General features: G+C 36.5%; 1 protein-coding gene across 2 annotated transcripts; it reads right to left on the reverse strand.

The window, feature by feature from the left end:
- Positions 1 to 1,119: 1,119 nt before the first annotated feature.
- Positions 1,120 to 15,358, reverse strand: LOC306845846 (uncharacterized protein). 2 transcript variants are annotated; one of them, XR_013782016.1, is made up of 17 exons: positions 15,165 to 15,358; positions 14,644 to 14,988; positions 14,206 to 14,556; positions 13,552 to 13,659; positions 13,341 to 13,421; positions 9,615 to 9,707; positions 8,995 to 9,066; positions 8,706 to 8,819; positions 8,127 to 8,261; positions 6,720 to 6,803; positions 6,361 to 6,459; positions 6,186 to 6,269; positions 5,442 to 5,537; positions 4,138 to 4,236; positions 3,738 to 3,766; positions 2,174 to 3,087; positions 1,121 to 2,062 (listed from the first exon to the last, which is right to left on the reverse strand). XR_013782016.1 is itself a non-coding variant. In XM_079378831.1 (16 exons), the coding sequence occupies exons 1-16, from the start codon at positions 15,214 to 15,216 to the stop codon at positions 2,950 to 2,952; spliced, it is 1,980 nt and encodes a 659-aa protein (XP_079234957.1). In that variant the 5' UTR covers positions 15,217 to 15,358; the 3' UTR covers positions 1,120 to 2,949. The 2 variants fall into 2 exon arrangements, 1 of the variants encoding a protein (XP_079234957.1); XM_079378831.1 differs by having other exon boundaries at positions 1,120 to 3,087.
- Between the last annotated feature and the right edge of the window lie 1,460 nt (positions 15,359 to 16,818).

A 16,818-nucleotide genomic window follows, 5' to 3' on the forward strand; every position in this document is an offset into this window, starting at 1 on the left:
AAAATATTTATATAATGTAATAAAATACTCATGCAACATGCTGTTAAAGTAAATGAGCTGCAGTCTCCATCTGCTGGCAGTCAACTTATTTAAAAAATATAATTTATAAAATCTTAATTTGCCTATTAAACATTAATCAATTATGATATATTAAGAAACAGAACAGAAAGATTGCACTTCATGAATTCATGACATTGCTCAAGCCTCAGTGACTTTCTCTCCAGAACACAAATATGTTTAGCACAATAAAGTGAATGTGCTGCACAATACAGTTTAGATGATTTATTCTGAATTTACTTTTCAGGAACAAGCATTGAATTGGATGCAAATCTATAAATGTATGAAATAATATTGTTTAAAAATTATTTAAAAAAAAAACTGTTTAAAATGATAAATTATGCATTTTTAGTTAAATTGGTTTGACCAGTAAATTTTAGCATGACAAACAGTTGAATTATTGTCAGTTGATTATTTCAATTTAGGGTGAACTCTTTCTTTAAATGTGGCCTTATTCTCTAATCAACTTCTGTTTAAAGCTGGAGTATGAAATATGACAGGGGAAAAAAGATTAGCCTCTGACATTATACCAGGGCTCTTATCCTTAACTAAAAAAAACAACAAAAAAACATAAAATGTTCATTAGGCCTACTTGAAAAAAATAAATAAAAAGGGTTAGGGTAGGTGTAGGGGGGTCTTCATTGCCCCAAGGCCACATCCATTTAATATAAATGATCCTTAACACTCAATAAGTTATTGCATACTGTTTTATAATGTACCACAAGACTGGGGTGCAAATGTCTGTCTCTTGCACTAAGTATAGCATCTAACCAGTATTAGCATATTGCTAAGAAAATACTGCCCTATTTTCACTCAGTGTAAATAATCCACCACTATTTGCACTTAGTGTAGCCGCTGACAAAATACAAACAAACAAACATCTAATTTAAAATCATCAGTGATATTAAAGTAACACTGCATTGAACTGTAGGCCATACTCACCAGATAGCTACTTGTAAAATCAGCAGAGACAAAGCGACGAGGGTTTCAGATGAAATAAACATAGCCTACGTTTCTCAGATCCCCCTCTTATGCTCACTGTTCACTGAGGAATACAAATAATACAGTAGAGACAACGTTTATTATAAACCATTATGACTCTGATGCTATCGAAATTCATATATGCAAATAGTCTCAGTTCTGTCATCACTGTAAAAGTGCAAAAACATGAACAAATCCAAACAAATACACAATGATACTGCGAGGACAAACTGGAATGTAAATTAAAACATTGCAATTGTCAGCCGCCATGTATAGTCAACAAGGCTGTGCACCATTAACAAATGTAACAAATTTAAAAATAATACAATTTATTGTATAGAAATACACAAATAACCTTATCTCCATATAGATAGACAGCAGAGCTCCATTTGATTTCAGGTATTATGAAAACAATCAGTAACAACTTATGCTACAGTGTGAAAAAAAGAAAGAGAAAATGTATTTATGTAAATATTTACAAAGGTTCATCTGTGGATTCCAGACATTGAAAACCTGAAGTAATAACACACAAGCACCCAAATTTAAACAGAGCTAATCCAGTGTTCAGAAACATGTCCTGCATGGTTTGTACATACACAATACACATATACAAATATAAAGAGCAGAAAAACGACTAAGAGCAACAAGAGGCAATCAACATTCTAGATTACACACACAACACGTTATTGTACTGTATATAAATAAAAAGTGGAATTATTATACAAGTATACACAGGCTTTGCTTTACACAGTAAAGAACCAAAGAGAGTCATGCAGCGCCACATTTCCCTTGACAAGAGCCTGCATTTTAGCACTGAATGAGATGTAAAATGTAGTGTGTGCAACTAATAGTGTTCACATACAGCATAGTATTCATACATGCATATATAAATTACATTAAACCAACTTGAAAATATCAAGTTGCATTGCATATAACTTATAATTATGACTGTTGAAATAATGTTGATGAATTCGCAGTGGTCTCAATATCAATTCCTGGAGGGCCACAGCTCTGCAGAGTTTAGCTCCAACCAGCTCCAAATCACACCTGCTCAGAAGTTTCTAGTGATCCTGAAGAGCTTGGTTTTTCTGGATCAGGTGTGTTTGATTAGGGTTGGAGCTAAACTGTGCAGAGCTGTGGAAAATCGCCTTTAAAAGTTGTTCAAATTAAGTTCTTAGCAATGCATATTACTAATCAAAAATGAAGTTTTGATATATTATATACATAGATCATATACATGATCTTTACATAATGTCCTAATGATTTTTGGCATCAAAGAAAAATCGATAATTTTGACCCATACAATGTATTTTTGGCTATTTCTACAAATATACCCCAGTGACTTAAGACTGTTACCAAAGCACAACTTCAAACCTTTAGTCTATGGACCGTATTATTAAAAGCACTGTTTATCCCAAAAGTGTTTGTTCAGTCACACTTAAAACAATCTGAATGTGATCCATCACATCACGTGTCTGTATCTGCAGGTGCTTTTTTCATACATGTTTCTTCATCATGTCTGAAGTCTCAATGCATTTGAATCAGCTGGTGATTTTTAGTGGATACCAGTTCATGTTCACACAGCTGTAGAGAATCACATTCGCTTTCATCATGATCCACTGACACCAAACTCATACTATACTTCTGTCAGTCAGATGTTTTGACTGTAAAGTGAGTTTGTGCATCCTTATTCACAATAAATGACACCTGAGTTGATATATTTTTCTAATGCAATGACATTCAGATGTTTTTAAAGTGTGACTTAACTGTTCAAATGTTTTGAGGCCACTGTAAATATAATTATGTCACAAAAAACTGAGCTCTCGGCTTGACCTCTGAAGGGACTCATGAATGTTAACTAGGAGTAAACAGTGAGGATGAATCTGGCAGAATCTTGTTTTCTCATTGCTCTCATTCCTGAAGCTCTGAATCAGGATCTGTCTCTCTGTTTATCTCAGTCTCCTCTTCTTCAGTCTCTCTCAGAGGTCTCATTTCTATTGCATTCTGGTTCTGGTTTGATAGATTGTGTGGAGTTTCTGTGGCCTCATTCTACATTCAGGATGAAACACATGAGTTAAAAGAAATTCTGCAAACAATATCTTATTTGCTTATAGATGAAATTACAGATGCCTGGCTATAACACTTCTCAGGTCTTTTAGCATTACAGATTCATTCAGAGCTGAAAAATGAACAAAACATACTGTGGGAGGTTGAAACAATCCATTTACAAAGTATTGTTGGGCTTTTTTATATTTCTATTAACATTGGTGCACCAATGTAAATTCAGTTTGACACAAATTATGATAATTCACAGATTATTTCTGCTCTAATAAGACTTGACTGACCCACAGATTTCTCTGGATGTCACAGATAGTTTACCCAAAAATCATACTCATCCAGATGATGACATTTTTCAAAACATCTTTATAAGTCATACAGGTTTGGATTGACAAGGTGAGTAAATAATGACAGAATTGTATATTCAACAACTAGTTACATGTCTGAAAATTTCAAATACTGAAAAAAAAGCTTTGTTGTTTATATATTTCTTATTAATTTAAAGCAGAACCCAGAAGTGTGGCTGCATCATGACAATTTCATCTATAATGCAGGTTAATTACAAATCTCAAATCAATACAAGTCACATTGATATCAATCAGTATTTAATAAATATCAAACTTTAAATATACAATACTAACCTGATGATCCTGCTGATCCTTTTTAGTGACTGTGTGAAGAACAGTGGATATTTATTGAATCAAAGCATTAGTAATCACAGCTTTAATTAAGCACAGCTTTGCTAAATTCATCAGATTGTACAATGGCTGATTTGTGGATTTAGAAAAGAAAGTGCTATTAGATCATCTACACCTTCAAAAAAGATGAAGCATGCCATTTCTGCACCACTAGAAACAAAACAGAATTTAAATTTCAAATGTTCTAAACATTTTCTAAACATGATTACAATTGGTTGTACAAAAAAAAAAAGCACCAGATTTACAGCAAATCAAGACAAACATACAGAGACTGAACATCAGCCCATTAGATGTTAAGGTTATTAACAGTGATGGTTTATAAAAATAAGTCTATTTTACTCACTAGAGTTGAAAATGGTTAACAGCAGCACAGAAGAGACAAAAAGGCACTCAGAGGAAAAGACAGCTTTTCTCAGATCCTCCATCGCACGCTCACCATTAACTGAGGAATCAAGATGTTACAGTGAGCACACAGTTTGATTGCTCTAAAAACAGTCTGAGACCCCTGAATAAAGATCTAGTGTGAAACACCAAGTGTTCAAGTTCTCTTGACATTGATACTTCACAATGATCTCAAATCACATTGATGTGACGTCCGTCTTATACAACTGTGGAGGTGGGAGTATTTACATCATTTACATAATGTAAATCAGTGGCGTAGCCAGAATTTTATAATTTTTTTCATCTTAAAATGAGGGGGCCGCTCTATATTACATGTAGGCTATAATGTCAATATTAAATGTGCACATTTTCAAGTGTTTGTGCTGCATGTGGAAGCTGAAAAGCAGCGTGCTTGTACTACTGCATGACAGTTCAGCTCAAGTTACTGCCAGAGGAATACTCGACTGATTTCATTTTATTTTTAATATTATTTTGTTTCAGTTTTCATTATATTTATTGTGATTAACCTCCCATTCTTATGCGCAGTATAATGGCAGTCAAATTTAATTTAATCCTTCTAAATAATGTTTTAAGCTTTGGCTGATTCTAATGCTTATTAATGTGATATGTTGTTTGTATCTCGCTGTTCTGTAATGAAATAAGGTGATCAGACAGTGAAGAACTGGCTATACACATACAGGCTCGCGCGTTTCTGTTTAAGTTATGAAATACACATCGGGATATCTTGACAACATATTCCTTGGTTTACGTTCATAATAGCCTACTCAATTACCGTAATTGTTGTAAACTGAGATTGGTGTCTGAAAAGACTTATCTGTGCTGAATTCTACATAAATGATCCACAACAATGCCATGCTATGGGCACAGCCATTGATAGAGGCTGCAGCTGAAGCTCGTTGTTTCAAATGTACACGCGCGGCAGGCGCGCTCATTTTTTCCAGGCACGTCCACACCACATCAAGAAAACATTCAAACTTTTCAGAATGCTGCAAGCGTATCGCGGGTCATGTGACAAGAACCAACCAATCGCTTTTCGAACGCAGAAGTGTGATAAAGGCTTAAAAGTTTTTTTTTAAAACAATCAGAAATCCAGGCCCCCTTGTGGCTATGCCACTGATGTAAATATAAAAGATGTAGTCCTAAATACTGTTTTGTTTATACTTCTGTTATCATAGACTTTGATTCACATCAATTACACTTTTTCACTTCCTTTCAGTGTTCAGTATGATGGTTATGTTGACTCACCCACTTTCATGATCAGTTCTGTCATCAGTGCAACAGAGTTCACTAGAACAACACCAACAGATCCAATAAGGTAGACAACGGGCCTAAAAGGCAGATCTGGAAGGCAGATAAAAATGTAAAAAAAAAAAAATTATAATAATAATACTGGTATAAAATGAAAAAAGGTTGCAGTAATTAACAAATGCAAATAGAGATATAATGTAACTACAGAATAAATTACAGTATACTTTATAAAGTTCCAGTGAATGGGTGCCGTCAGAATGAGAGTCCAAACAGCTGATAAAAACATCACAATAATCCGCAGCACTCCAGTCCATCAGTTAATGTCTTGTGAAGTCAAAAGCTGCAGGTTTCTAGTAAACAAATCCGTCACTAAGATGTTTTTAACTTTTAACTGTTGCTTTCTTGCTAAAATACAGGAGGACGCATTATAATGGATTATGGATATCAGCTGTTTGGACTCTCATTCTGACGGCACCCATTCACTGCAGAGGATCCATTGCTGAGAAATTGATGTAATGATCAAACTAACTCATCTCATGCACTTCATTTACATTTTAATGTTCTTACTTAATTTCAATTCATTTGAACCTGAAGCAAGATTTGTGTGGGGAAATGATTGACCAGGGTCAAACCAGCATTTAAAAAAGCTTAAATGAACCAGACTCTTAATGTTAGATGAGACCCATCTTGAAGATGAAAAACATCACACAGAAGAATATTAAAAATAAATCAATACTGTACCCAGTTCATCAAACGAGTGCTTCAGGACAACAATTCCCCAGAGACCTTGAAGAAACGCAGCTACGCAGACCCATCCAACACAATCTGCATTTGGAACAAATTTGAGGAATAAATGAACACTTCACCGTTTTCATTTTAAATGGATATTTTTATGTAATTGTAGCCATTATTGTACCTTTTTCATTTTTCAGTGCTATGAGGTAAGAACAGACCATTATGGCATTTACTGCTATCATGAAAATTAACCACGCTGCTCTCCTGACCGAGCGTAAACCTGAAAGTGATGAAAGTGTAAGAATGAGTATGTATTCAATTTCAAATAGCAGTAAAAGCAAATCTTTGTTTTTGTTTTTAAAACTCTGCAAAGAAAAAAGAAAGAAAGCTGCAGAACAAAATTGAAAGATTTGGCTTTTCCTGAAGATGACATTTATTTGTTTTCTTATTCAGCAGTAAGTCATTTAAAATCATCAAAGACAGAGTCATTCATGACTGTTTCATTGATTTATTTATGATAGTAATTGATCAAATACTCACATTCTAGTTTTCCCTCACACGTTTTGTTCCACTTATATCTGGTCAAAGTTAAGAACAGTGGGAAAACTCCAACTAAAAAAAGTGCTGCATATAGAAAAGATAAATAAATAATGTTTTAGTAGGTTTGGGCTCAGATTTATTACATTTACATTTATTCATTTAGCTGACGCTTTTATCCAAAGCGACTTACAATTGCTATATATGTCAGAGGTCGCACGCCTCTGGAGCAACTAGGGGTTAAGTGTCTTGCTCAGGGACACATTGGTGTCTCACAGTGGATTCGAACCCGGGTCTCTCACACCAAAGGCATGTGTCTTATCCACTGCGCCATCACCACCCCCATTATCATTGATAAAGCTATATTTTCTATAAGTCCCAACATTTGTTCATTGACAATGTTTTCTTCTAAAAGAAAGAAAAAAACAGATCCAATAAGGTAGGCAACGGGTCTAAAAGGCAGATCTGGAAGGCAGATAAAAATGTAAAAAAAATAAATAAAAAAAAATAATACTGGTATAAAATGAAAAAAGGTTGCAGTAATTAACAAATGCAAATATAGATATAATGTAACTACAGAATAAATTACAGTATACTTTATAAAGTTCCAGTGAATGGGTGCCGTCAGAATGAGAGTCCAAACAGCTGATAAAAACATCACAATAATCCACAGCACTCCAGTCCATCAGTTAATGTCTTGTGAAGTCAAAAGCTGCAGGTTTCTAGTAAACAAATCCGTCACTAAGATGTTTTTAACTTTTAACTGTTGCTTTCTTGCTAGAATACAGGAGGAAGCATTATAATGGATTATGGATATCAGCTGTTTGGACTCTCATTCTGACGGCACCCATTCACTGCAGAGGATCCATTGCTGAGAAATTGCTCAATTTTTTTCATCCATTTTTTATCCTTTATTTTTTTAGTTTGTATAGGGTAAATACTTATATATATATAGTATACTTATAGTTAAAATCTGTCAGTAGGTTAGTAGTGTATAGGTTTATAGTGTTTTTTACTTCATTGTTGTATGTCTGTATTTATGTAGCACCGTGACATTTCGTTCCACTGTATGTCCATTTAAAACCCATTTAAAGGTTTTAAAAATGTGAGAAAATTGAATTAAGATTAGCTGCTTATTTCTTGATATTTTAAAATCTGAAATAATAGTAAAAAAATAAATAAATAATAGTAATTGTGATGCAAGATCAAGACCTGCTCAAGAACATTTTGGGAGACTGGGTTATTGTTTCTTCAAATAATTTAATATGAAATTAATTTTTCAAATAAGAAATATGCCAGATATATATATATATATATATATATATATATATATATATATATATATTACACAAATGTCTATATGTCTTTATTCACACAAACAAATTCAGATGGTTAATCAAAACGTCTTACCTCCACTGGCAGCTCCAAAAGCGTAGAACAGGAAGATGAGTTGTAACGGAGGCAGAACATCATGACCAATATCAGACACCAGGTCTAATATATCATGCATCCATCCGTCTGTATTTGTAATGAGTTCGGCCAATACTATATCAAAGAAAAATATCTGCTTTTATTCAAATGGTTTTTAAAAGTGCAATAAACTGGGACAGGGAAATACACTGGACTGAATTATAAGAAGATAGCATAAAAATATCCTTGATAAGACTAACCCAGCAATAAAGTAACTGCCTGAAATAAGTTATAACACAAACATAGCTTGTTCTGTTGGTCTATTGTGTGATCTTTGAAGTATGATCATGTTTACATGTTTTTCTCCAGCAAATTTAAACCCTTTTTGAGTTTAATTTTAAGTAAATTCTGCTTAGGTGACAGCTGAAATCTGAGGTAAGTGTCGGCGATACAATTATATTTCTCTAATGTTTCAATGAAATTATCTTTTTTTTAATACTGTCGAGCTGATAAAAAGCAATGTTATATAATTTGCTTTTGCAGCATGTTTATATCTGAGCATGATACAGAAAAACTTACAGAAAACGATATTGACGATGCAGATCAGAATCATTATCCCAAAGAGGACTGTAATCAGGACTCTGTCATATTCTTCATATCTCAGACTTTTTTCCCAAAAAGATTTAAAAAGAACTAGGACAAAGGAAGAAATAAGCAATCATCAACAATTACATATTTTAAAACTAAGTTACACAAATGCTGCTGATTGAGCTTAACTTGTATTCAACCCAAAATCCTCATTTAAAGATTCATCAATGTGTATCAGTATCATATCATTTAATATGGTCGAATATTCAAATTTATCTACCTGAATAAACAACGTTTGTAAAGAGGGAATATTGTAGATGAACAATGCAGTGCATAGCTGTTTCACGTTTGCCTGTAAAACAAAAGCTTGTGATCAACTACAAATCAAAACAACTACAAAATGTATAATGTAATTAAAACAAACAAAAAAAATGGAGTGGAATGGAACCATATCCTTTCAAAAGGAAAATTAAGATTTAAAAAAAAAAAAAAGACTTTATTATTGTTCATAAAGGCTCATTTGATCAAAAATACAGTAAAAACAGTAAAACTGTAAAATATAATTACAATAACTGTTTTCTATATGAAAATATAGTCAACTGTAATTTATTCCTGTGATCAAAGCTGAATTTTCAGCATCATTACTCCAGTCTTCAGTGTCACATAATCCTTCGGAAATCATTCAAACAAACATTTCTGATTATTATCAATGTCAAATACAGTTGTGCTGCCAAATATTTTTTGTGGAAACTGTGATACATTTCAAACTTTTGACAGGCTGTGTAGGAATTTATACTTTTGGAAAGTTAATTTAATTAGTCTATTTGCTAACAAAGAGTCATTCTGAAAATAATTAAACCAACTTTGATAAACTAATGATGTTTATTAAAGTGAACAAACCTGGGAAATCTTCTGAATGTGGGGCTGTCCATAACAGAAGGAGAGGCCTCAGGAAATAATGGGCAGAGCAGGCAACAGTCTCACTCAGATATCCTAGAAAAAAATCAAATCAAATCAGAGAATTCAATAACAGGATGACATATGTCACGGTTTGGTTCCTGTTTGCCCATATTTGTTTTTTTTCCGGTTCTTTTCATTAGTTCATTATTAGTATATCATCGTTCATTTGTATCACCTGTGTTTATTAATCATCTTGTTTGCTCCTTTGGTCCCATAATTAGACCAAGATGGCGCCAATGATGACAGCTATTGTGCATTGCTCTTCAGTGTTTATACTGTTTTTGTTTGTTTTTCCTGTTTTTTGTTTTTCAAATACGATCAGTTTTACCAGGGATAACTTGCTGAACATTCGGCAGAACGCACCACAAAATCTTTTACCGGATTTGGATTTTTTGGACGTTTTGCTGGACATTGTAGTTGGCGGAGCCGTAGCTCTGGTCAAATGCTACAGGAGGCGCAGACGGGGGAAGCGAGCCAGAGCGCTCGTGAAGCTTCGTCAGCACGGATTTCGAACGGCGTTGCCTAGCATCCATCTGGCGAATCTCCGCTCTCTACCCAACAAAACGGACGAACAACTTCTGCTCTCCTGGACAAACAAGGATTTTTCTAACTCTGCTGCTTTGTGTTTCACGGAAACCTGGCTGAATGGCGACATACCGGACAGCGCGATTCATCTGCCTAATTACCAGCTGATCAGAGCAGATCGGGATGCAGAATCAACGGGGAAATCGCACGACGGGACGTGCTTTTACATCAATAAGAGGTGGTGTACAGATGTAACTTTGTTAAAGAAGCTGTGCTGTTTAGATCTAGAAACACTCTTCATTAACTGCAAGCCGTTCTATTCGCCGCGGGAGTTCTGCTCGTTCATTCTCGTGAGTGTTTACATTCCACCGCAAGTGCACATGAGCACAGTTTTACAGAAACTCGCTGATCTGATCACAGAGAGTGAGCAACAACACCCGGACTCTGTTTTAATTATTCTCGGGGACTTTAATAAAGCAAATCTCTCCCGCGAACTGCCAAAATACAGACATCACATGTCCCACCAGAGACAGTAGGGGACGCATATCACTCGTTTCTACGAGCAGCTTTAGGACTCTCTGATCACTGTTTGGTTCATCTTATTCCGACCTACAGGCAGAAACTTAAATCTGCAAAGCCTGTATTAAGATCTGTTAAAAGATGGACTAACGAAACAGAGTGGGATTTACAAGCCTGTTTCTATCTCACTGATTGGACTGTTTTTGAAGCTGCTGCAAATGATCTGGACGAGCTCACAGAGACTGTGACATCTTATATCAGTTTCTGTGAGGATATGTGCATTCCTAACAGGACTCATCTAATCTACAACAATGACAAACCATGGTTCACTGCAAAACTCAGACAGCTCCATCAGGCCAAAGAAGATGCTTACAGAAAGGGGGATAAAGTCTTGTACAAACAGGCCAAATACACACTGGAAAAGGAGATCAGAGTGGCAAAGAGGAATTATTCTGACAAGCTAAGGAAAAAATTATCTTCCAGTGATCCTTCTTCAGTGTGGATAGGAATGAAGGATATCACCAGTTACAAGTCACCATCCCCCAGTACTGTGGAGAATCAACAACAGCAAATGACTTGAACGAGTTTTATTGTCGTTTTGAAAGATCACCCCACACCCGCCCTGAACATCTCTCCATACAACCATTAACACCTCCAGCAACCCCTCTCTCCCCCACACCTACAATTCAAATAAGCGAAGAAGATGTGTGCCAGGTCTTCAGGAAGAACAAAAGAAGGAATGCACCAGGCCCAGACGGTGTGTCACCACCCTGCTGATCAGCTGGCCCCCATCTTCACACAGATCTTCAACAGATCACTGGAGCTGTGTGAAGTCCCCTCATGCTTCAAATGCTCCACCATCATCCCCGTCCCAAAGAAACCCAAAATTGCTGGACTTAATGACTACAGACCTGTGGCCCTAACGTCTGTAGCCATGAAATCATTTGAAAGACTGGTTTTGGCTTATCTGAAGGACATCACTTGTCCCTTACTGGACCCCCTGCAGTTTCCCTACAGAGCAAACAGGTCTGTGGATGATGCTGTCAACATGGGACTGCACTTCATCCTGCAGCATCTGGACAGACCAGGGACTTATGTGAGGATCCTGTTTGTGGACTTCAGCTCCGCTTTTAACACCATCATCACGGAAACTTTTCAGAATAAACTAACCCAGCTCTCCGTCCCCACCTCCGTCTGCCAGTGGATCAACAGCTTCCTGACAGACAGACAGCAGCTAGTAAAGCTTGGCAAATTCACATCCAGCACTCGTACCATCAGCACTGGAGCTCCTCAGGGCTGCGTACTCTCCCCACTGCTCTTCTGCCTCTACACCAACGACTGCACCTCTAAAGACCCCTCTGTCAAGCTCCTGAAGTTTGCAGATGACACCACACTGATCGGCCTCATCCAGGACGGTGACGAGTCTGCTTACAGACAGGAGGTTAAGGAGCTGGCTGTCTGGTGCAGTCTTAACAACCTGGAGCTTAACACGCTCAAAACTGTGGAGATGATAGTGGACTTCAGGAGAAACCCCCCTGCTCTCCCCCCACTCACCATCATGAACAGCACTGTGACTGCAGTGGAGTCATTCAGATTCCTGGGCACCACCATCTCCCAGGACCTGAAGTGGGACATTCACATAGACTCCATTGTCAAAAAGGCCCAGCAGAGGCTGTACTTTCTTCGCCAGCTGAGGAAGTTCAACCTGCCACAGGAGCTGCTGAAACAGTTCTACTCCGTCATCACTGAATCCATCCTCTGCACATCAATAACTGTCTGGTTCAGCTCAGCTACCAAATCTGACCTCAGAAGACTACGGAGGGTAGTCCAGACTGCTGAGTGAATCATTTGGTACAACCCTCCCCACTCTCCAAGATCTGTACTTATCCAGAGTGAGCAAAAGGGCTAGTAAAATCACTCTGGACCCCTCACATCCAGCACACTCCCTCTTTGAACTGTTACCGTCTGGTCGACGTTACAGAGCTCTGAGCACCAGAACGACCAGACACAGGAACAGTTTCTTCCCTCAGGCAATCCATCTCATGAACATTCAACAATAAACGTGGAACACACAACTATAATACATTATCCATTCACCACACTCATTTTATTTTTATTTTCTCATTTCTAATTTGCACATACTCGACCTGTACATACATAGTTGTCTATATTATATATTGTGTTTTTGCTGCTTTGTACATTGCCTATTTGGTTATTTGTTGTTATTCTATTATTATCTGTGTCCTGTCCTGTTGCTGTCTTTCTGTTGCACTGTGGAGCTTCTGTCACTACAACAAATTACTTGTATGTGTAAACATACCTGGCCAATAAAGCTCATTCTGATTCTGATTCCTTTATAAGTCCTCAGTTCTCCCCTTTTCGTTGTCTCTGCTTAATGTTTATAAAAGGTTTAAAGTATGTTGATGCTACTTCGTTCTCCTGATCCTTTATTTTATTTGTCTACAACCACAAATACCGTAACAACATCAAGGAATAAATTGTTTTATTTTGTTCTACAAAACTATGATTGGATCCATTTGGATTTAAATGAAAAACTGATATAACCAAACAGTTACAGTTTCTTATTCTGTTATACAGAATTATTACAGCTGAGATACTCACCTTCAATAACACCCCAGAACAAAAAGGCAAAAAACATAAAAAGGTTTGGTACACAGCCTACAGCCATCTGAAGAAACAGCGCTGTTGGTAGAGAGAAATAATTTTCAGTCAGAAATGTCATTTAAATTATTGTTTAGAATATATCATTTGCACTGAATATCTCCAATTATAAACAAATAAAGAAATGAGAATAGTTTCTGTGCAAACATACGTGCATTTGATGTTCTGTGTGTTGGATACCACAGAACTGCGAGCACCAGTGCAGATCCAGATGCAGCAATACAGAGAATCAACACAATTACGTGTAAAACAGAGAAACCTGTGACACACAAACATTACAGTGCTTTCATTTATTAAATGAAAAGCATTGCACAACATTCTCTGTATAGTGATTCATGTAGGAAAACCTAACATTAAAACTGAAGTATCGACACAACTTTGTGGTTATACAGTGTGAACAGTGTGATGCTATAATGATTGCCAACCAATTATTAAGTGCCTACACCCAGTCTCATTAAATATTCATAAGCATTGTATAGTCTGAGAAAGAGAAAGTACAAAAAAAAAAGAAGAAGATGAATCAGCTACATGCATGCAAACTTTGAAAAAAGAACATGCAAAGTCACCACTGGCATACATTGCAACAAAGATTTTTTTTTTTTTTACAGGCAAGTTTCACAAAGTTGTTTGATAGATCAGAGTCTGCAAAGAGTCAGAAAAGCCCATTTGAGAACATGCACAACATCATTTGTACATCATTAACATTCAACAAGACCACAGGAAGCACACGCATCAGAAATTAAGCCAATACATAAGCTTGATTCAAATAACATTGAGCATGCATTTTCTTTTTTTTTTTGCTCACCCAGTTGCTCCAGTACTGCAGTTGCATTGGCTGAAAAATTGCCAGCATTCACTTGACACATGTAAACTCCTTTATCCTCAGTTCTGACACTCTTCAGTCTGAGAGAGAAGTTTCCTTTGGGGATTTCAGCGGTGAAGAACTCAACTCTGTCTCTGTATCGCTCATCTGATGGAACTATTTTATTCTTTTCAAAAACCAGGACCTGGATTATTTCATTTTTATATGTTTTCCTCCATGAAACCTCATCAATCTCTTCAGGTGTGATGTGAGTGTCTACAGAGCAATTCATAGTAACATCTTCACCCACATACGCAGATATGGGATGATTAGACCCTGATACCATCAGATGCTCTGGAAGAATACACAAAATATCAAAACACACAATAAAGTGAAATACATTTGAAAATGTTGGCCAGAACTAAAAAGATTTTCACTCACCAACAGCTTTAATTTGAACCAGAGTTTCCTCAGATTCCTGCTCGGTGTAAACCTTACATCTGTAGAAACCCTTATCTTCAGCTCTCACATTGTCCAGATGGAGGGAGAAGTTTCCATGTTTAATTTCATCAGTGAAGAAATTAGCTCTATCACGGTAATCCTGATACTGGGCTTCTGGTCGACTCTCATAATCTTGGAACACATGCACTAAAGTATTGACATCTGTTCGTATCCAAATCACCTTCAGTCCTTCCAAAGGTAAGCGTTCATCAACATAACAGGGCAAAACCACTGAAGATCCCAAAGTAGCAACCAGAGGACCAGAAGGACCTTTCACTAAGAACCCTAAAAACAAAACAGAAAACATTCAAAACAGAGGTAGATGAAGGAAAGATTACATTTGAAGTCTCCATTCTTTTGATACGTTCTGCTTCCATGATTCATTTAGTATAGGCTACATATAGCCTACAGTGATCTACCTGATTTGTTTCAAAAGTACGTATGAATTATACTGTATTTACCTTCACAGATCATAAATAGTGCTGCCACAAAAATGCATTTTTGTAAGAGCATGTTGAAATACAAAATCACGCAAAACACTACTTATCTGCTGTTAGTGAAAAACAAAATCATTCAGATATAGGTGAAGAAGTAGCCGCACGTATAGAGCAATTTGCTTTCACTTTCACTTACAAAAGTTTCAGATATTTCCTGTAACTATACGTGGGGGGAAGGGCGTCAGAAAGAGTGAAAGCAACGAATATTGTGATGAAATGTGATCAGAAAACTTTAAAATAAAAAAGATTAGTTTTACATTTAGCCTCAGAAACTCAGAAAGCGTGCAGATTGAGGAAAGGACGTCTCAAGCCAGCAAAAACATGTTTGCGTACAAGTATGGAAGCAGAATGATTATAGTTTTTGAAACATAAAGCATGCTGAATTCCACAAATCGAAAAAAAAGATGCATTGCAATTAACAGTGCTTGCATTTTAATGCCTTGTATTTCCAGGGCTTGCATTTTTAGGTCCTGAAATTTAACATAGTTGTTTATTTAAGATGTGACTATTTCAATTCAAAATATTTCACACACACATTTTCATGATTAAAAAATCAATAATTCATATTCCCCTTCCAGAATTCACTTCCAAAATATTCAATCTGTTTAAAAATACGATGTATAATATTCGACAGGCAAATTTCGGTCATTTTATTTCACTTTCCAAATTCGCTGTCACAAATTCAGTGGTTAAAATTTCCAGTAGCCCCTCACTGCAGAACAAAGATCCAGGGGACAGGGTTGGATCCACATCTAGGGGGTGGAGATTGGTAGGTTTAGGGGTGGAGATGGGTGGGTTTAGGTATATGTAAGGTGGGAGGAGTTGGATCTAGATCCCACCATGCCCCCTGGATCTTGTGTTCTGCAGTGAGGACCATCTCAAAATTTCGGCAGAAAATTCAGCGTTGCACATCCGAGACCCGCAGGAATAGCAGTAGAGCACCCATGCATGATCTCCAGCTGATGAAGGACATATGTGGATCAAGTCATTCATTCACAAAAACTGATTTGCAGAAAGAAAAAAAAAACCTTCAGACATTCCTTATCCATATCAGTTGAAGATATTGAAATTTATTTTTCTATTGCCCTTTTTCCATATCATTCTTGGTTGACTTTAAAATAGACATGACATAAAAAAATTACACAAGGCCCTTAAAGGGTTACTCCACCCCAAAATGAAAATTTTGTCATTAATCGCTTACCCCCATGTTGTTCCAAAACCGTAAAAGCTTCGTTCGTCTTCGGAACACAGTTTAAGATATTTTTGATGAAAACCAGGAGGTTTGTGACTGTCCCATTGACTGCTAAACAAATAACACTGTCAAGGCCCAGAAAAGTATGAAAGACATCATCAAAATAGTCCATCTGCCATGAGTGGCTCAATCTGGGAGTGCTACGCTGATGTACAGTAGATGAGATGAATTGCTGAATAAAGTCTTTATTTTTATTTTATTTTCGTACAAAAAGTATTCTTGTAGCTTCATAATATGTGAAGTGACATTGCAGCTTCATAATATTACGGTTGAACCACTGATGGCAGATGGACTATTCTGACAATGTCTTTAATACTTTTCTGTGCCTTGACAGTGGCAGGGGCGCAGATGGGATTTTTTAACTGG

Source organism: Barbus barbus (assembly GCF_936440315.1).
Source record: "Barbus barbus genome assembly, chromosome: 3".
NCBI classification, from domain to species: Eukaryota; Metazoa; Chordata; class Actinopteri; order Cypriniformes; family Cyprinidae; genus Barbus; species Barbus barbus.

What these genes read in the sequence shown, in the direction of transcription:
- LOC306845846 (XM_079378831.1), bottom strand. Translation starts at nt 15,216, where the DNA reads ATGCTCTTACAAAAATGCATTTTTGTGGCAGCACTATTTATGATCTGT. An exon ending in CATCGTCAATATCGTTTTCT is followed by an intron (nt 8,262 to 8,705) that starts GTAAGTTTTTCT and finishes TCTTTGATATAG; the next exon opens with TATTGGCCGAACTCATTACA. An exon ending in GTTAACCATTTTCAACTCTA is followed by an intron (nt 3,767 to 4,137) that starts GTGAGTAAAATA and finishes TTCTTCACACAG; the next exon opens with TCACTAAAAAGGATCAGCAG.